The sequence below is a fragment of the Phyllobates terribilis genome, unplaced genomic scaffold (assembly GCF_046119375.1).
Source record: "Phyllobates terribilis strain yellow unplaced genomic scaffold, ASM4611937v1 Scaffold_1__5_contigs__length_1240528914, whole genome shotgun sequence".
NCBI classification, from domain to species: Eukaryota; Metazoa; Chordata; class Amphibia; order Anura; family Dendrobatidae; genus Phyllobates; species Phyllobates terribilis.
The window spans coordinates 107,168,458-107,191,259 of record NW_027362761.1 but is presented as its reverse complement, the minus strand read 5'-3'; the positions used below and the strand labels follow the sequence as shown (position 1 = coordinate 107,191,259).

At 40.1% G+C, this 22,802-nt stretch overlaps 1 protein-coding gene across 3 annotated transcripts in view; it reads right to left on the bottom strand.

Annotated features, from left to right (window-relative positions):
- Positions 1-22,802, bottom strand: part of ADAMTSL1 (ADAMTS like 1) — a 1,187,598-nt gene that overhangs the window by 263,586 nt on the left and 901,210 nt on the right. For all 3 annotated transcript variants that reach the window (XM_073665475.1, XM_073665465.1, XM_073665483.1), the window contains one exon: positions 13,012-13,138. In XM_073665475.1, coding sequence (XP_073521576.1) covers positions 13,012-13,138 — 127 coding nt within the window. The remainder of the gene's footprint in view (positions 1-13,011; positions 13,139-22,802) is intronic.

The following is a 22,802-nucleotide window of genomic DNA, read 5'->3' as shown; positions in this document are numbered from 1 at the left end:
CCTGCACAACCGTCACAGCGCTATCTTGTTCAGCTATGTGAGTCATAAGGCCATAATCGCAGCGTCTCCTCACCTAGCAACATCAATCCCCTGATAACAGCATCATAGCAGGCTGACTCTAACTATAAAGGATGAATACCTCCCATTGTACGCTAGGTATGTAGAAAAAACATTTACACATCACTAAACAGACTTGGCCTGACCATGGGATCGGAACATGCATTGAATCACAGCACTCAGAAAATAATGGTGGCACATCGGACCACAAACTACACAAAAAGGGACACCGAGCTCCTACTAAAAAATAGACCGATTATCTAAATGATCCCTGGAGCAACCAATTAGACAAAATCCCAGCACATTAGAGGTGATACCTAGAGCATATTACAAGTTCTGTCTCCTCAATCCATCCCTATATAAGAGACCCGACCTAAGAGACGCCCCTCGGTGTAATCGCATGATGTTCAGTCCTCAGACAAAACGTCATTGACGTACTATATCTCTTATGGCCATAATAAAAACACAACTAGGATCCCCATGAGCAATGTCACTCAGTATTCATCTGGTGTCTATAGTTATGCATAAAGTAGTCAAATAAAGACTCAGGTCACTAACATGTGTGTGGTGTCACCAGATCAGACTTCTATCCAAAGATATGTTTCAAATGGCCCATGGCTAGTCAGCCACACAGAAACTCTGCAGATCCACATTGGCAGACCCCCAACAAACTACGGGTGGGCAGTCAGCCCTCACACAGACTAGATTCCTCTCTAGAAACAAAACTGTGCAGCACCACAGTACATCATCCACACATCAATGCAGACCAAAGACCCCACGTGTCTTCATAGTATTTCCATATAACATTCAATAATAATCATCAATATTAAAGTACGTGTCCAGCCAATAAAACATGACTATTATGTAATGCCAATGGGAATAACATGCCCCCATGCTACTAATATAATGTTGTCATATAACATATGAACAGTTTATGTATTGGGTAGGTCAAATTTACAAGTGGCCCATGTACCACCTTACACAGTCACTTGAATGGGGCAGTTTGGAAGTTCCTTGTAAAACATGTTGCTGGCAATGTCACCATTCAAAAGAAATGACACAGGGACGTATATCCCTTAATCTTCCTGATCGGTGGGTATCTCAGAGGTTGAACCACCATCAAACATAATTTCTGACATATTCATCAGATCCAAAGATGATAATACCCATAAAGGCAAGTAACATTTAAATACATAGGTTGTCTTCAACGGATTAAAGGTGTAAAAGTATAAAATGGTTACAAATAGTATTTGGCATATTCATTGGATGATGTGTCTTAGAAGGGCAAAGTTAAAAGGAGTTTTCCCACGAACAAAAGTTCATTTTATTCACTAGATCTTGGAATAAAAATAAGTTCCACAATTAAATGTGATTAAAAATATGTTCATGTGCCGAAATAATCTTATAAATGTGCCCCTGCTGTATACTGTGTAATGGCTGTGTCTGACCGTACAGGAACATGGTCTGATCATACCACATCTCCTGGGCAGGGAAGGAAGCAAAAGAGTATACAGACATTACAGCAGGGGATCACCTGTGTCTGACTGTACAGGAACATGGTCTGATCATACCACATCTCCTGGGCAGGGAAGGAAGCAAAAGAGTATACAGACATTACAACAGGGGATCACCTGTGTCTGACTGTACAGGAACATGGTCTGATCATACTACATCTTCTGGGCAGGGGAGGAGGCAAAAGAGTATACAGACATTACAGCAGGGGGATCACCTGTGTCTGACTGTACAGGAACATGGTCTGATCATACCACAGCTCCTGAGCAGGGGAGGAAGTAAAAGAGTATACAGACATTACAGCAGAGGATCGCAGCTGATTCTTTTTGTGAGGTAAAACATTTCCCTACCTGTTTTTAAACAATTTTTTACCTCAAAGAAAGAATTATTTGGAATCCCATGCTGTAATGTCTGTATACTCTCTTTTGCTTCCTCCTCTGCCCAGGAGATGTGGTATGATCAGACCATGTTCCTGCATGGTGAGACACAGCCATTACACAGTACACAGCAGGGGCACATTTATAAGATTATCTCAGAACAGGGACATTTTTTTCAATTCCAATTGTGGAAGTTATTATTATTCCAAGATCTAGTGAATAAAATTAACTTTTGTTTGTGGAAAAAACCCTTTAACTGTTTAGTACTTCAAATCAAACACAAAGAAAGCTATGAGACCTCTGTTCTTAAAATGCTTAAAATGTTCGCATAACAAAAAAGAAAATCTTCCATGAAAAAATGTATTTCTGTTCATTTTTCTAAATTGACTAGAAAATGCTTGTAACAAATGCTGGTAAACAAACAATCTCCAAAAAAAACAATTGGGTTCGCTGATCCTAACATACTGAACATGTGAGGCATGGAGAGACATCAAAAGTAATCCAAGACTGTCTGAACAGCTGTGAACTATGGATTTGATTCTTTTAATTAAAATTCTAATTTGGATAAAATAATCATAGAGCTGTAGCAGGATCATTTTATTTTAGCCTTTGCAGTTTGGTAGTAAGGTATATACTCAACCTTTCTGCTGCGCCATGTTTATCCCAAAATTTAAGTAACAAATTGCATTTCTCTCATACATTTCAATAAATATTTCAGCAAACACATAACAGTGTATAACTAGACACAAGACCTAACAAACATATACTATTTTTATTCTTCATTTGTAGGTCTACGTGTGTCTTGTTCATGATTACTCCCACAGCTCTTCTTCTGATATACATGTCCATTTTCTTCCCCGAGTTGACCAAGGACTGCATATAACTTTCTTTACTTAGCCCCTCTCCACACCAATCGGCAATGGGGCCATGATGACAGTAGTCAGGCACATGACCATTGAAGCCACTGATTGACTGCAGCAGTTACATGCTGACCTCTTGTAAACAATGATTGGAAGAAAAGCCAGAGCATCAGCTCTGGAAATATAAGGAAAGTAAAGATGAGTAATATTTCTTTTTATGTTTTGCCACATTTGTAGCATTTTCTAAACTTTTAAACTTATTTAATAAGTATGTAATTTTTCACAAAACGGACACCCATAGTAAAGCTGCCAAGGGCTGGCAATAAACATGAGACATTAATCAGCTGACCAATGCCAGGTTCATCTAATCTGTCATCTGTGGTACTCATACACATAAGAATAAAGATGGCCTTACATATGAGATAGCTGTGGCCGAACATTAGTTCAATAGACTGCCATCTCGACTGACTTCCCCATAAAAAGCACTTGGTCGACTGAATGTTCATGTGTTTTCTACGTGAAGAGAGAAAGCTACTACTAAATACCTCTGGCAGTAGCTTATCTTACATGAAAAGAACTGAAAACCCAACTGCCTAAACCCACTCTCCCCCACACACATCAGAGTGTTCAAAGAATCATAGAAAGGTAGAGTTGACAGGGACCTCCAGGGTCATCGTGTCCAACCCCCTGATCAGTGCAGGATTCACTAAATTATCTCAGACAGATGTCTGTCCAGCCTCTGTTTGAAGACGTCCATTGAAAGAGAACTCACCACCTCTCGTGGCAGCCTGTTCCACTCATTGATCACCCTAACTGTCAAAAAGTTTTTTCTAATATCTAATCTGTATCTTCTCCCACTCAGTTTCATGCCTTGGCTTTCTAGTCTTCTCAAATGAGAATAAAGCTGATCCCTCTACAGTGTGAAATCCCTTCATATATTTGTAGACAGCTATTAAGTCTCTTCTCAGTCTTCTCAATGTTAGACAATCCCACTCAATTAAGTGACTTTGGTCAACTTTCATCTAATGTATATGGGTCCTTTATAGATGATGCAACTAAAACAGGTTGGATCTGCCAATGATCTTTAGATAAATATCTCGTGAATGGCCAGATTTAGCCTTTATCAGCAATGGCCTAGACTTAACTCACAGGGACCCAAGAGGTAGAGAGGCCCATTTCCACCTCTAAAATATGTGGAATTGTATATTATGATGAGCTATTGAAGTGCAAAGGGCCCATACAGGGCCGTCGTCAGCACCCGGGCAAGTGCCGGGGCCCTGAGCAGGCGGGGGGCCCACTCACCGTCGGGCACCCCGGCGTGCTATGGGACCCGTGAGCGGTCCAGTGCCAGCGCCCGCCCCCCCCCCGCTTGCTCAGGGCCCCGGCACAATACTTACCTCTCCCCGTGCCTCCGCAGCAGCTCCAGTCTTTCCGTGGCTGCTGCACTGTGACATCTCAGGTCAGAGGGTGCAGTGACGTCTTTACACCGCGCTCTCTCCTGAGCAGTCACAGCGCAGAGCGGGAAGACGCCGGCGACGCTGAAGAGTCCAGAGCAGTGGCAGCAGGTGAGGAGAAGTGAGGTGAGTATTTGATTTTTTTTTAGATGTATGGAGGCATGAGGCATTATATGGGGGGGAGAGGTGACATCCTGCATGGGGCATTATATGGGGGGAGAGGTGACATCCTGCATGGGCATTATAAGGGGGGGTGACATCCTGCATGGGGCATTATATGGGGGGGAGAGGTGACATCCTGCATGGGGCATTATATGGGGGGTGACATCCGGCATGGGGCATTATATGGGGAGAGATGTGACATCCTGCATGGGGCATTATATGGGGGGGAGAGGTGACATCCTGCATGAGGCATTATATGGGGGGAGGTGACATCCTGCATGGGGCATTATATGGGGGGGAGAGGTGACATCCTGCATGGGGTATTATATGGGGGGGAGAGGTGACATCCTTCATGGGGCATTATATGGGGGGTGACATCCTGCATGGGGCATTATATGGGGGGTGACATCCTGCATGGGACATTATATGGGAGAGGAGGGGGTGTGTGACATCCTGCATGGGGCTTTATATAGGGGGGGTGACATCCTGCATGGGTCATTATATGGGGGGGAGGTGACATCCTGCATGGGGCATTATATGGGGGGGGTGACATCCTGCATGGGGCATTATATGGGGGGTAGAGGTGACATCCTGCATCGGGCATTATATGGGGGGGACAAGTGACATCCTGCATGGGGCATTATATGGTGGGGGGAGAGGTGACATCCTGCATGGAGCTTTATATGGGGGGGAGGTGACATCCTGCATGGGGAATTATATGGGGGGGGACAAGTGACATCCTGCATGGGGCATTATATGGGGGGGACAAGTGACATCCTGCATGGGGCATTATATGGGGGGAGGTGACATCCTGCATGGGGCATTATATGGGGGGGAGAGGTGACATCCTGCAAGGGGCATTATATGGGGGGTGACATCCTGCATGGGGCATTATATGGGGGGGAGAAGTGACATCCTGCATGGGGAATTATATGGGGGGTGACATCCTGCATGGGGCATTATATGGGGGGAGAGGTGACATCCTGCATGGGGCATTATAAGGGGGGAGAGGTGACATCTTGCATGGGGCATTATATGGGGGGGAGAGGTGACATCCTGCATGGGGCATTATATGGGGAGGGAGAGGTGACATCCTGCATGGGGCATTATATGGGGGGTGACATCCTGCATGGGGCATTATAAGGGGGGTGGAGAGGTGACATCCTGCATGGGGCATTATAAGGGGGGGAGAGGTGACATCCTGCATGGGGCATTATATGGGGGGTGACATCCTGCATGGGACATTATATGGGGGGGAGAGGTGACATCCTGTATGGGGCATTATATGGGGGGGAGAGGTAACATCCTGCATGGGGCATTATATGGGGGGTAACATCCTGCATGGGGCATTATATGGGGGGTGACATCCTGCATGGGGCATTATATGGGGGGGAGAGGTGACATCCTGCATGGGGCATTATATGGGGGGGAGAGGTAACATCCTGCATGGGGCATTATATGGGGGGTAACATCCTGCATGGGGCATTATATGGGGGGTGACATCCTGCATGGGGCATTATATGGGGGGAGAGGTGACATCCTGCATGGGGCATTATATGGGGGGGAGAGGTAACATCCTGCATGGGGCATTATATGGGGGGTAACATCCTGCATGGGGCATTATATGGGGGGTGACATCCTGCATGGGGCATTATATGGGAGAGGAGGCTGTGTGTGACATCCTGCATGGGGCTTTATATAGGGGGGGTGACATCCTGCATGGGGCATTATATGGGGGGAGGTGACATCCTGCATGGGGCATTATATAGGGGGGGACAAGTGACATCCTGCATGGGGCATTACATGGTGGGGGGAGAGGTGACATCCTGCATGGGGCTTTATATGGGAGGGACAAGTGACATCCTGCATGGGGCATTATATGTGGGGGACAAGTGACAACCTGCATGGGGCATTATATGGGGAGTGGTGACATCCTGCATGGGGCATTATATGGGGGGAGAGGTGACATCCCGCATGGGGCGTTAAATGGGAGGGAACAATTGCCATCCTGCATGGGGCATTATATGGGGGGAGGTGACATCCTGCATGGGGCATTATATGGGGGGGAACAAGTGACATCCTGCATGGGGCATTATATGGGGGGGTGACATCCTGTATGGGGCATTATATGGGGGGGAACAAGTGACATCCTGCATGGGGCATTATATGGGGGGAGAGGTGACATCCTGCATGGGGCATTATATGGGGGGGAACAAGTGACGTCCTGCATGGGGCATTATTTGGGGGGGTGACATCCTGCATGGGGCATTATAAGGGGGGGTGACATCCTGCTTGGGGCATTATGTAGGGGCCAGTATTATGTATGAAGCGTTATTAGGGGGCCAGTATCCTCTATGGAGCATTATATGGGGGCCAGTATCCTCTATGGAGCGTTATATGGGGACCAGTATCCTGTATGGAGCGTTATATGGGGACCAGTATTCTGCATGGAGCAATATATGGGGCCCATAATACTGTATGGAGGACTATACTGTCCGGTCTGCACTGTGCACTGTGAGGATTCGCCGGTTTCTGACATATTGTGGAATTTACAATAGATATCGCTCATGTAATGTAAGAAGTGAAATCTTCGGCATTGTACTATATATATATTTCTCTGCCATATCTGCGCATCATGAATCATGGTATGTGTTAAAGGGGCCCACTGAGACTCTTTTGCCCAGGGCCCACAAAAACCTGGAGCCGGCCCTGGGCCCATATATTCTTCTTGCACAGAGGGCTTGTTCTGTTTTTCTCCGCCAGTGGTTATGGGTCATGTCAACTTCACATGTGTTTGACATAGTCTTCTCTGTCAAACTGCACATATATATGAATCATTTTTGCAAGTAAACAAGCAGATAACAGCAATGCTCTTGAGAAACAAGTTATCTTTATGTACAGGTGATGTCCGATTAATTGCATCTTCCTGCAAAATCACCATAAATGTGGAATGTATTGAAAAGGAGGTAAGTAAAACTTCAGTGCATCCTTTTTATGTACATTGAGGACACATTTGGCTGTCCGATGCTTATAAAAAAAAGACAATTTCTGTATTTCTTGCATTACACCTTGGGGTTTTTAATTATAGAATGTAAAAAAAAAAACATTCTAAATGAATAATGATTTACTTATGTGTTTTGTACAGTAAATTGCAGGCTCTCTCTTCTGCCAATGATTTATTTGTAAGACTAATAACCTCTCTGAATGACCCATTGATGTTCACCAAGTCAGGGGTATATATTTTCTCTTTCATTGTAAACTTTTGTTTGCAGACTTTGTAGTTCCAGTTACAAGGTAAAGAAAAGAAGTAGCGAGTGGGAACAAAAGAAGCTAAAGAGAACTAGGAAGGTTCATGCGGCTTTAGCTCTAAGCAGGTCTGGAAAACATTTTCTGATGGTCCTTCAATCAGGCTGGCCTGGCTGTGAGCAAGTGAAGCATGAAACTGGCACACAGTATAGTCACAATTGCATCCCACAAATATTTACACTTTCAAAGAATTCTATACAATTGCAGATAAAAAGGGAAGCAGCCCCTGCCATAGCCGAGAGTCCTGGGAAAGCGTGCACATATTAAATTCTCCCTTTTTGGCTTGCATTTCTCAGGCTTTGTTGAGAAATCAATCTCAAAAGAATCTCAATCTTTCTATTGCAAGTAGAAGAGTTATGATAGCATCAGCACTAAGTCTCAAGAAGTTAAAAAGACTAAGCATTTCTCAAAATAAGCAGCTACTTATAACTGTTTAAATAGTCTCCTTAGCTTAGTAAATATATGTATTTTGTAATGATATGAAAGCATAGGTAAAGTTCTCCCAATAGTAGTGCCCTTCTTAGTGTTTTTTTTTTTCATGCGCTGATGACCAGAACTGGCATGCATATTGTAGATGAGGTCACGCTGACACATTGCAAAATTCCATTCTATTTAGTCTTTATCTCTTTTTCGTATAAAAAGGTTTCGCCAGTCTTAAGAAATGCTCTTAGGTGGCATAAACTTGGACAATTTAAATATCTGCAGCTTATTAAACAGCATGAACTACTTTGATAAATCAAGCTTTCACTTTTTAAATTTTAAACTGTATTGATAGACATGCCTCTAAATGTAAAGTGTATCTCTGTTACATCCATGTCCGTGCCTGCTTCTTCTGCTTCCTCTTTTGTCGTCAGAGGGTACCACTTGTTTGCAGGTGATGCGGGACGACAGGCAGAGAGGTTAACATGTCAAAAAGAATCCAAGGCACCAGACTTATAGACTTCTTTTTAAAAATAACTTTTATACAATCCTTTAAAAAGTAAAGTGTTATGTTTTGATCACAAAAGGGATAAAATTTCTGAATTTGCTTGAAAAAGGCTGGTTGTGGCCAAAATGCCGCACTTTATATTTCAAAGGATGGAATAAAAGTTATTTTAAAAAAAAAGACTACAAATCTGGTGATTTTTTTTGACACATTACTGGTTGGATCAACTTTGTGGGAGGCTGAACCGAGATCAGCACAGAACCATATCAATGCTACATGGGATTCTATTTTACTTGAAGTGTCAGCAAATAAATTATAGCCCTGCATAGGACATGGATGTAGAAATTATAATGAATTACCTGAATACTGCGGTGCCACCACCCCAACGCGCGTTTCGGCTGGCGTGCATTCTTTTGGGGGACTCATATTGGGACATGAGTGTGTGGCTGTTCCTTGCTTATAGACTTACTTCCATACAACTACTTTATTAAAGATGACAGTATTCAGCCACATACTTATTTCCTGATGTATATCTAACTACTTTATACTATCTTGCAAATTATATTCTAAGTATATTACCTCACCATGTTTTGTTGCAGTGCCACATTCTGGTCACTCTTTGTCATCACCCTAGTTTTTATCTTTATGTACTATTTTAATTATTGAATCAATAAATATTACTTTTATATTTTCAGAATTCGGTCCTTTGGTGCACGCTTTTCTATATGCTCTCTCATGCCTTTTGTGCTGAACCCCTTATCCTTATCTACATATCAGTACAGTAGTTACATAGGAATTTTTTGATATGTACTGTTATGCTAGCTCTTTATACAGTTTACTATACCTAGAGATTGTAATGTTAATCCTATAAAATATATTTCTAAGTAGTATAAAGTTCATACCTTTCCCTATGTGTTATAAAGTGAATAAAAACAGCAACTATGTCTATCTTATGGCATGAAAAAGCTCAATTATCTACAATCACTCGCAAGAAGATATAGACATATGAATGCATACATAAATTACAGATAATACTAGCTGTATGATTGCTATCTTATGGGTCCTCAAAAATCCAAGAAATACGGCATCTTTGGAATACTATCAGGACTGGAAATCTACTAAGTATTATAAAAACAATTGTGTAGTTTTCTTGTAGAATTACTGTTTTTTGGACATTATGGAAAGCAGAGAACAACTACTTGGGTTTTCACACCTAAGCTTTGTTTATAGAAGAGTAAACAGATGTGGGGTCCATAATAGAATGTGATTTCTTGGAAAGATTTCTAGGAAAAATATTTGCGGCTAAACACACCTTAGAAGGCTCTTGCTTTTCAGAGTCACACTTCAGCAAACTATAAGCCGCACTAGAGTGCAATTACAGCCAGATGGATTCACACTGCTCCTTATATTTTAATGAATAAAACATAACCCATAAAAGAACACAAATTGAAGTCTCAGACATTTAGAAGTGGAAAAGCAGTTATATTGTTGCAGTATAAGTTGGGATTTTGTGATTGCTAATAAGAAATGAAATGTGTGCACTGCAAATAACAAGCTGTCATCAATCACCACCCTTTATCAAAGAGATGCTGTTACCCAGAACTCTGCAATATGGACAAATTTTGGTTTTCTTGTTCGCTTACCAACACCTAATAAGCAAACAGCACATTTTGTGCAAACCATGGAACCTCATTATTGGTCCCTGATTTCTGGAAAAGCAACTATGATGGGTCAATGCTTATTAAACCTGTGGTTATCTTGCATATTAAAAGCAGTGGTGCTTGAAAGTTTGTGAAGCCTTCAGAATTTTTTAGATTTCTGCACAAATTTGACCTAAAATTACATCAGATTTTCACATAAGTCTTAAAAGTTAATAAAGAGAACCAAATCAAGCAAATGAGTTAAATATAATTTCATTTTGCCATTTTTTTTTAGGAAAATGATATAATATCATGTCTGTGAGTAGCAAAGTATGTGAACTTTTAGAATTGACAGATAATTATAAGACAAAATTAGACCCTGGTGTTTTAAAGCAAAAGGATGACAATCAGATGTGATTGGGCGACCGATTCTATTCAAGTAACAGGGATCTTTTAAAGTCTGATCTTCAAAACATGCTTGTTGAAGTATATCACGTCACAAACATAGGAGATTGTTGAGGACCTCAGAAGAAAAATTGTTGATTCTCATGTGCTGAAAAATGTTACAAAACTATCTCTAAAGAGTTTGGACTCCAACAATCTACAGTCAGTTAGATTATGTACAAATGATGAAAATTCAAGACCATTATTACCTTCCCCAGGAGTGGTTGACCAGCAAAGATCATTCCAAGAGCAAGGTGTATAATAGTCCGCAAGGTCACATAGAATCCCAAGTTAACCTAAGCAACAAAAGTCGTTTCTCACATTAGCCAATGTTAATGTTTATGAGTCTACCACCTGGTGGACACTGGACAACATAAAGTGTGCATCGCCGTATTGCAAGGAGAATGCCACAGCTCTCCAAAAAGAACATTGATACCTGTCTGCAGTTTGCTATAAGTCACTTGGGCAAGCCACAAGGTTGTTGGAACAATGTTTGTGGACCAATCAGACTGTTATGACAAGCGTTATGTTTGGGGATTGAAACCCATTGCATTATGGTGGTGTTGGCATCATGGTTTGAGCCTGTTTGTCAGCATCTGGTCCAGGATAACTTTCATAGATGGAACAATGAATTGTAGATTTTATGAGCAAATTCTAAAGAACAATGTCAGGATATTTGTCAATGAGCTGAATCTTGAGATAATGTGGGTCATACAGCAAGACAACAATCCAAATCACACAACTCGTACTACAAAGAAATGGTTAATGAAGAATAAAGTTAAAATGTTGTGATAGCCAAGTAAAAGTGCTAACCTTAATCCTATACAAATTTGCAAAAATGTTGTGGGCTTGAAACAAGTAGTTCATAGGAAGAAATCCACCAATATCCAGTTAAAGCAGTTTTGTAGGGATAATAAAATTATTCCTTGACTAATCAAACGATGAGCAGGACTCATCAACAATTAGTTCATGATACCCTTCCACAAATGTGTTATGAATAGTGTTGAGCGAGTATGTTCTATTAACCCTTTCGCCGAGCTCCGAGTATTTATAGCTGCTCGGTGATAAGGTTGAATCGCTCCCGTGTGCATGATTTGCGACTGTTTAACAGTTTTACTACATGTGAGGAATGTCTATTTCTTACACATTCCTCACATGTAATAAAGCTGTCAAACAGTTGCAAATCATGCACATGGGAGCGATTCAAACATATCACCGAGCAGCTGTAAATAGTTTGAACTCGGCCCGAGCATACTCGGAACAGAACATACTCGCTCAACACTAGTTATGAAGAAGAGACTTTGAATGATACCTATTCTTTAAATAAAACATGTCACCCACTCATAACTGATTGTCATCCCATTGACTGAAAACACAAACCCTAATTTCACATTCAAATATCTGCTAATGCTAAGGCTATGTGCCCACGTTGCATTTATGAAGCAGAAAATTTCTGCTGCATAAATGCAAGTCCTCTCCCGGAAAAACGCATGCGGAATTCCGCACGCGTTTATTGCGCATTTTTCGCGCGTTTATCACGCGTTTTCCACATGCGGAATTGCCTTGCGTTTTTTATGCATTGGACAAAGGCAATTCCGCTTGCGGAAACGCAAAATTAAATGACATGCTGCGGATTTTTGAACGCGGCATAAACGCTGCGGAAAAATCCGCAGCATGTGCATAGAACTTGCGGAATCCCATTGGGGACCATGGGGTGCGGATATACATGCGTTTTTCAAGCGTTTACGCTGCGGAAATTCCGCAGCATATACGCTTGAAAAATGCTACGTGGGCACACAGCCTTAAGCTTCACATACTTTTGCCACTCACAGAAATGGGATATTGGATCATTTTCCTCATTAAACCAATGACAAAGTCTAATATTTTTAACTCATTAGTTTGATTTGGTTCTTTTCATCTACTCTTAGACTTGTATGAAAATCGGATGTAGTTTTAGGTCAAATTTATGGAGAAATGTGGAAAATTCTGAAGGGTTCAAGCACCAGTGTATACACCAACAGAAAGCAAATTATGCTGTGAAAAATACAATATAACTCCCAAAAGATTAAAGCTACTGCAAATTTTACAGTATGTAACGTGAGAAGAAAATTGCCTTTGCAGATAAAACAAATAACTGTAAAATCACATTTACATTGACTTTTTTGCAGCTCTGCGGCTCTTGATATGTACGACCTCTTGTATAGACCATTGCACAGCTCATGTAGTCATGCAGCAATGGACTTTTCATGATAAATGAAAAAGTGTGTCACTTACACTTATTTGCAGAGAGTTGTGATTTGTACTGCCCCCGAACTAACCGGCATGTTGACCCTTCTCCATTGCAAACTCCACAGTTGTCCTCCTTTGCAGTGCTTCCCAGCTGGTGGTCACAACCAACGATCTGCCAACAAAGATGTGTATACATTTCAGTGTGCAGGTTTTTGTAAATTATTCCCACCTGAGACCATGGCACAAACTAAGTAGCATGCTTGACCTCAAAAGGTATGTTTCCACTGAATACTTTGTAAAAAGTTCTATATGTAGTAAATGGTCTTGTCAAAGCAAATAACATACATAGTCTTGTTTTATAGGATGACACAGATAACTCTTCATTGGCTCCCTGGGACATGTTACTGTATATGAAAGCAGGCACACAGTAAGAGAGAAAATCAATATATACAGAAGATTGATACATAAATTACACAAATGTGCATTCACAATGGTCAGTGAATGCAGTCTAAACATCAAGTATGCTAATATATTATATTAGTTTATTAATATATATTAATATTGGCTTAAAAATAACAATGACCTAACCAATTTGCTCTGAGCACATTGAATCAATATCATAATAACCAAGCATAACCAGAACAAATAGCTCATAAGCATGGTCCTTCAATTCATAGAATTCCAACATTTTACCACAATCATATCAAAAACAAAGCTGGGAAATTTGACTGGGAAATATCAGTAAGGAAAGAACAAAATATGCTACAAACCAAAAGTAAAAGGAATGTTTAGCTACATGTTTTGTTAAAACAATACATAGGTCAACAAAAAAATATTTTTTTTCCAGGTGCAAGGTTTTTTGAATGGATTTTGGGTATTTTGAGGGTGCTGAATTAAAAAATCGAATTACTTTTGCCGAATTGGTTCTAGTTTTTCAGATAATTCATCCATGAATATAATGCATTCCCTCAATGCGACTTGTTTGTGATAACTAGAGATGAGCGAACCCGAACTTTAAAGTTTGGGGTTCGTATCGGTGAAAAACTCTGAACACAGACTTCTCCCAGAAGTCTGCTTTAGTGTTGGGAGAGAGAGACAACACCAAAGTTCGGGTTCCCATTGACTTCTATGTGGTTCGGGTTCTGGTTAAAGTTCGGGTACAGTTCTAGTACCCGAACCGAACTTTGGACAAACGCGAACTTCCACGGGTTTGCTCATTCCTAGTGATAATAAATGCAATAGCTTCTGGTCTTTCGACTCTTTAACAGTGTCTTAGGTAATGAGATATCCCATATAATTATTTTATATTACAATTTGTAGGCTTACAATGCTATAAAATCGACTTTTTGAAGCCAGAATTCTACTGTAATTAATTATTAAATATCTCAGAAACTAGAGCCAATCTGGCAAAACCAAAGTCATATTCATAAACTTAATATAAAACCATTCAGACATCGTTGGCACCAAAATCTCTGTATACCAGTGTAAAATTCATGTAATATAAAAGGTAAAAATATAGTATAATGCAATACACACATGGATTTAACAAAAAAGTCACAAGATTTTTATAAGCTACAGATACATTTACTTAATAACTATTCCTTTCTGAGATTTCCTTCTAGCTCAAATGACTCTATCATAGGTGGGCTATACAATGCAGATATCCAGACAACCATCATTTTTTTATCAATCATTATAGCACGCAGTCATTATTGGGATTAGGTGCCAGAATTGCTACACCAGGTATGGTTTTTGCGGACAGGATATTGAAATATGCCATAAGAAATTTAGAGGAACATATTTGCAGGTGTTTGTGATTCTGCAGGTGGCCTAAACTTCAGAAACACTGTACCAAACTCTCACATAATGGATCGTATACTACTTTTCCATTATACTAAATAACAATATAAAACCTTAATACTAGTCTATGCAAATTTATTCATGACTTCCTTTTTTTTAAATAAAAAAATTAATGCATGATATATCTCCCATAGGCTATGTTCACGTAGGTTGTATGTGTAGCAAATTTCCATCTAAAATCAGGTGACAATTCATATCCTATACATGTTAATGAGGTGTCCGCATTTCCGTCACATGGAAAATGTCTGCTAAAAAAAATATATGTAAGAATAAGTTGTATTTTACCTATTTTCATGGATGCCACATACAAAAGCCAGTGCAAGAACTCATGGCACTCCACATTACACATGAAGAAATACTATATCTCTGATTTCTGCTTTGATCCCTTTAGTAAAATATGTGCATAGTGTAAATGTGTGGACATACTGTATGTGCACAACATGTTAAGGGACCTTTCATCAATTTTAGCATATTAAACTGGCTACATCATGGAATAGTGACTGCAGGACTGATTTTTTAAATTCTCATCTCTGTTGTGGAGATATTAGATTGTAAAGTTTGCATGCGAATTACCCCTTCAACAAAGTCAGCATTAGCAGAGATCAATCTCTGGGGACGTTTAAAAAAGAAAAGAAAAAAAGAAAATGTTGCAAGAGAAAGTCAGGACCGACTTTCGCTGTGTGATATGGAAAGTCATATAATGACACACAGCCATGCTCCGCTCACTGATATTACTGTCAGCAGGGAAAGGAAGTAGAGCAGAGCTGTGTGTCATTACAAACACCTCTGCATTTGCAACTTTCATCTTACAGCACTATCAGTGTGGGGCAAGGGGGAGTAGAGCAGAGCTGACAGTATTGTGAGTTGACAGCTGAAGATGCAGAGGTGTTTGTAATAAAATACAGAAACTCGGTTCTGCTCTACTTGCCTGCCCCACGTGCAATGACAGTAGGTACCGGCAGTAAGATCAGTGAGATCACAGAGTTTTGTGTCATTGCAAGCATCTCTACATCTGCAGCTCCCATCTCATGGCACTGTCAAGTCTGAAGGGCAAGATAATAGAGCATAGCTGACAGTGCAGTGAGATGAGAGCTGTAGCTGCAGAGGTGTTTGTAATGACTCTCTACTCTATGCTCTACTCTACTCCACCTCTTGTAATTACAGTACGAACCTTTAGTAAGATCAGTGAAGATAGCAGAGAGTCATTACATGTCTTACCAAATCAAACAAAGAAAACCTGTTCTGGCATTTTCTGTGGGAATTTTATTTTTTTTTCCCTGCATGACAACTCCTGTTTATGATTGCTCAACATTGTGAAAGCGAAAAAGTAAATTATTCTCTGCTAATGTCCCCTTGGTTGAAGGGGAGAATAGCATATAAACTTACTAGCTAATATCTCCACAGCAGAGATGAGATATTAAAAATTAAAAACTGTGTTTTATTCAGGTTGCAGCTGCTATTGCATGATGTGGCTAAAACTGCCAAAAGCTCATCTTTACATTATGCCTGGATTAATCCATACCCAAATATTATGGTCATTCATTGCTCCTGGATACCAAATTTACAATTCCCTGTCGTCTACCAGGAATCAAGATCTTGCCACAGAAATCAGAAATCTTGGAAGACATACCAGGGGTAAGATAAAATGCTGGTCCTCCATCAGCTTACTATGACACATGTATGCACTTCCTTTATTTCAAGATTTGCTTTATGTTTTCCTATCATTTCCCTGACCTTGAATATATATTTTAAATCAACACAATATAAAAATACACCTGGCAGTGCAAAAAAAATGTTGGTTTAAAACATGAGCTGTCACTAGTAATGTGATCACAGCCAGAAGGCACAAAGCAGAGCACTGCATGCCTCCAGAGGAGCAGACCTCCAAAGACATGACAGTTTTTTCACCACTTGATTAAACATCTTTATTTGTATGTGTGTCAAACATTTAACAGTATACTTTACCCACAGTTGTTTTTATGCATGTTTGTTTAACTGCCTTTTTTTAGGCCTGACCCTTTCTTTTCCAGAGCGAGGTCTTCATTCCTCTTAGCCTCAGGCACTCCAACATCTTTTAGCTACTGCTGTACCTTGGCTGACCTTATGCAACTGGAGATGATGAGGCAAGGAGAAGGATGAGGCAGTGGCACATGGGGATTCAATGCAATTAGCATCGCTGAGTGAAAGCAGTGTCTTTTTGATTGTATTCAGAAGTATTCTTTATCATGCTGTGTAACGCGTGTGCCCTGAGACTGAAATCGTAATATAAACACAACTTTTGTTTTACAGTGTGTTCCTTGATTCCTCCTAGCTACATCATGTCATTTGTCTCTCACTCTGACCAAGGAACAATTTGTTTTAAATGTTCTTTTTCATAGCAGTGACACTGTGTATATACATATATCATGAATGATTGCCTTATAGAGAGTCCTGGAGGTAATTGCTTCTAAACTTACACTTGTGAGATCATCACACCTGCAGTATATAGAATTTGTGACATTTATTTGGACTGAGAATGACAATCTTTCGGAGTCCAAATGCAAAAGAAAACATTGTATAAAATGCTAGCCTTGGTAATACATTGATAATGTGCATAATAATGTAAGAACAATCAGAAACTGAAAAACATGGACATCCTACAAAAAGATACAACATGTGATACTGTTAGCATAGCTCCAAACAGGGGGACATTCTGATGTTCTGAGATCATTAAATTGTGCTTGTTACACAAGATGACAAGTCAGTCATACTCCATTACTAACTCCAAGAAGGTCCAACAAAAAAGGCCAAAACCAAGCATTTATAATAGCAGGTACAGTATACAGTATTATCTTCCAAAGCACAAGGGCTGTGTTCATTGCCTGTAGCAAACCCTTTGCTGTATGTATTTCTGTTGTTTGCTGTAACCACCAAGCTCACAGCCTCAGAATTCAATCTCTATTGTGGTGTAATCATCAAGCTCTCTGCCACTCTCTTGTGTGTTACTATCAATATCGTACCCTCTTTGAGAGACTGTACCATTATACTTTCCCACGTAGAGCCAGTGTCAGATACGACAGGGTTAAACTGTGCCAACTTTTGGTCTTTGCTCATCTCTCATTGCACCATTCTTAGGTGGGGTGTTTGCAATGGCAAACAAACTTTTGTGTAAACAGTATAAAATGTAACAATATAGTAAATGCGATGAAACAAAATTCTAAGTTGTGCTACAAAAAAATAATCTAACATTGTTTTAAATATTGCTCTAAAAAACTGAAGTAAGCACAACATGGTGTAAGCTACTTAGGAAACTGTTTTTCACATTACATTCTAAAAAATAAATTCAAAATCAGAAACACTGATAAAGAGCGCACATGAGAAATTGACTGTAAAAGCCACCATTATGCCCAGTACAATGCAGGAGTGTATGTTACTTAATTGAATCAGCTGTAAATACAAGTATTGGAAAGCAGATTTCTTACTACAGAATTATCAGTGTGTATCCAAACATACTTATCAGTGTGTGAATGCTACTTGAAAAATCCAGGCTTAAATCACACATTGTTCTGGCTCACCCTACTGAAGTATGTATTTATGCGCATCTACCTTCCCAGGGGTGGAGAACATTGCAAGGGAGTAAAATCATTTTTATTAACTGCTCATAGAAGAAAAAAAAAGTCTACTTGCCATGAATGTTATCCTGTCTACATTAAGCGTAATCAATGTCATCATTGTTTTTCTCTGACATTTCCCACCCAGTGTTGTTGGGTAATATATATTAGAAGCCCTCTGGCAAAAGAGGAATTAGCAGTAATGAATTATACAGAAATGCTATCTAAGAGCAAGGATGGGGGCGGGTTAAAGGGTCATGCGGGAAAAAGAAAATCTGGCCAAGGATAAAAAATGCATATGACTATTGAATGTGTATTGAATTAATGCTCTCCATCACTTTCAGTGAGCACGCTGTACTCCTGTTATAAACAAAGACTTAAAACAAATGGAAGGATAACAGCTAGTTCAAGCTGGCAAAATTACTGGTTTTGTTGGAAACATTAAATTTGATTATTATCTTTGATAGTATTCTTCAGGATATGAAACTGAACAATTTGGAGCATCTTTTCTTAGAATTGAGTTAAAATAGAGGAGGAGCCATGACTCGCTGTGGTAAATAGAACCATGAATTCTGCTGTCTGCCAAAAAATCCTGAAGAAGAATGTCCAACCATCTGTTCGTGACCTCAAGCTGAAGCACACTTGAATTATGCAGCAGGACAATGATTCAAAACACACCAGTAAGTCCACCTCTGTATGGCTTAAGAAAAACAAAATTAAGACTTTGGAGTGGCCTAGTCAAAGTCCTGACCTTAATCCGCTTGAGATGCTGTGGCAAGACCTTTAAAAAGGTGGTATGTGTTCGGAAACCTTCCAATGTGGCAGAATTACAACAATTTAGCAAAGATAAGTGGGCCAAAATTCCTCCAGAGTATTGTAAAAGACTCATTGCCCGTTATCACAAATGCTTGATTGCAGTTGTTGCTGCTAATGGTGGCCCAACCAGTTATTAGGTTTAGGGGGCAATCACTTTTTCACACTGGGCCCTGTAGGTTTGGATTTCTTTTTCCCTTAATAATAAAGACCTTCATTTAAAAACTACATTTTGTGTTTACTTGTGTTATCCTTGTCTAATATTTAAATTTGTTTTGTTATCTGAAACATTTAAGTGTGACAAACATGCAGAAGAATAGGAAATCAGGAAGGGGGCAAACATTTTGTAACATCACTGTAACTCTCCTTGAAATCTGAGAGTTATTCTCTTGTTCTGAGATAGTTGGGAAATTTGTTTACTGTGAGTCTCCAGCACAGCACAATTTACGAATTTTGGAGAAATTGTCTTCTTGAACACTCTGCTGGTATCTTTTCATAGTTTGTTTTTAAATACTTTCTATAGTGTTGTTTTTCATTGCTATAAAAATCCGAAAAAGTTTTTCAGCAGTTTTGGCATAATAAAACCTTTATTTGGATTCCTACAAAAATGAAATCTAGTTACTTGAAAAACAGGTGTAAAACCTTAGCCCAAAAGAATTTCACCAAGTGATCCAATCCAGAGTTTCAAAAATGACAGTTTAGATTTCTGAAATATTTGGTGTATCAGCAGATATACCAGTGCCAAAAGCAGGCCACAAATTGTAAGCACTGTACATGTAGAAATATTCCCCTGCCATAACATATGTTATCCATAAGCATATAAAATGATACTGACATTCAGGTCAACCTGGCTAGCCAGCATAAGGGAATAATTCCTAACTGTTCACCTCTATCTGCAAGCTAAGATATATTTTAAGTAATAAAAAAAAAGTTACAATAATAGTGATGGAAAGGAAACAGGTGAAAAACACAATCTGAGAAATAAGAGTCAGTAAATTAGTTGTGAGTAGACAAGGAAGAATGACGCGCTCTCAATATAATGACAGCAATCAGTTCTGGCCAGGGTCCATAAAGAGAAAACAAAAAGGTTGTCTGTCAATTTTTTCCGTTCAGTGAACACTAAGTAGAAATTAAACAATTCGATAACCAGGAATATAATAATTGCCAAACTACAACTGGAGAAACCCAGAAAAATATTTTCCTCCCATGGAATTTCAGAATTATCAACCATTGAGACCTTCTGGATAATATTTGTTGAATGATTTGTCTTCCATCTTTGAGCAGTCTGAAATCAGTTTGTCAATCTAATAGTTGTCAACAGTCCAGAATTTCCCAGGACTGTCCTGAAATAATTTTGATGAATTAGGGCATGTCCCAGATCGAAAAGGGGTAGATATGACATGAACCATTGACATGGGCCATTTCCAGGGCAATCCCTTGGACAAGGTTTAAACAAATTATTTTGCAAAGCGAATAGTGGTTAAAGGAAACCTGTCATATCTGTTAATGCTATTAACCCACAGATATAGGGTTAATCTGCAGGATAATAGTTTGATGAAGGTGTCTGGTCGCTGTATTGAAAGTGTGGCACCAAGGAGAAAATACTTTATTTTTCCCCATAACTGTAATAGTGAGGAAGGATTTAACCTTCCTTTGGCACTGAAGTAGTTTAAAAAAATGTTCCCGTAGTTAGACCTCTCTGAACTGTTGTTAGGCCAAGCTAAGGGGTTAGCTGCAGTGGTTCAGTCCTAAAGTAGAGGGGGAACTTGCTGCCATGGTCAGACATTGAGTATGTCTAGAGCGTAGTTTAACATAATTCCTTGTGGGATGCAGTACTGGTAACCAGCCACAAGATGCCACTGTCGGGTACAGCTGTTAGTAAGAGTCTGCTAGCAGGGTGATAGTGAGGAGGAAATTGAGTAAAAGGACAGCCTATAGAGGGTGGGCACTCTAGGAAACATGTGGTGAGTTTCCAGAACGAGTCAGTGAGAATTTGGACAGAGAACTGTATGGGCAGCCTAATTATGTGGTGGCTGCTAGGGTAGACGGGAGCTCCGTACCCCAGACAGTAGGATTACCAGTGTGAAGATCTCCCTACGCAAGAGTCCTGTTAGTCGGCCGGAGAAACTCAACGGAGGTATTGAGAACCCAGGGCACTTTCAGTCTGAAGGCAGCAGAGGAAGATAGGCCTCCAGGCTAAGACGTGGGGGAGATATAGGATCTGGATACACTGTCGATAGTGAGGAAGATTCACTTAGGCTAGAGATTAGAGTCACAGAGATGCTTCACTTAAAGTGGGAACCAGGGCTGAAGATGTTGCCAGCGCCTGTGAGGGAGATGATAACCTGTCGGGCATTATCCATTATACCTGCCTGTAAATATTGTACATATTCTTCTTCCCCAAGTAAAGTCCCAGTTATGGTTAAGAAGCTCATGTTCTCTGAATTTATTGCTGCCCTGGTCCCAGAAGAGAAATGCCTGGAGACAGCCACGATCGGATGGTCTGAAGTAAGTGGAGAGCACCACATACACAGTCACACATCAGAGGGAGGACACGTATTGTCTGTAGGGTGCCAGAGCGAGCAGGGGCTACAGCTCACCCACGACTACCTCGCTGAGGCACCTTACATAGACATGAGCTTTCAGTCATGCAAACGTGCCCAGAGATATTACCGTCACCGCTCACAGCACTAGGAGCGGTGGATGTAAGCATGCTCTGACACTGACTGACAACTGGCTTTACACTAATGTATTGTAGAGCTGGATGTCTGTCAGTCCTGAGGCGAGCTTACAGCCATCACTTTCTGTGCTGTGAGCATTGACTATATTTGCTCCAGGCACGCCTGCATGACTGAAAGCTGACGGCTCCCAGGAGATATAAAGTTCATTTTCTCCTGGTTCCCGTACTTTCAGTTCAGCAGCTGGGCAAATTCCTAATGCTATTAACCTGCAGATTAACACCATATCTACAGGTTAATACCATTATTGAACCTGACAGGTTCTCTTTAAATATACATTTTAACTTAAGTGAGTGAATGAGGCTGAGCTGTAATACCATAAGCTACCCCTTGAACCTGAGAAGCACTGTTTCTAGAAAAAAATAGCCAATTTTTTCTAACCTCAAACTTTCATGGAGTTAAAATAAAGCTCCAACTTTGGATTCCTTTAAAGATTATATTGAGGAGTTGTATAAATATAAAAAGTTTGAGATTTAGAATACATCACACTTCCATATGTTGGCTTAAAAATTCTGTACAATAATATTTAGTTTTGTAGCATCTTAAATAAGATTAAAATATGATGCATGATGAGCGTCTTGTACACACTGAATAGCTGTAATGCAAACATTTCAATCGAGGCAATCCTAAAATGACCTTTATGATTATATGAGATATGTATATTGTGTTTGCCACTTTTCATTTATTGCCTTAGAAAGCCTGGGAAAGCAGTTTATTGAATCACTATGCAAATTACAAGCATAACTGTTTACAAGACACTTGTGTGTTTTCCATGTCACATTCCATACTGTCTCTGTTTATTATAATGTGAGCATTAACTGTCTAGCTAGGCTTG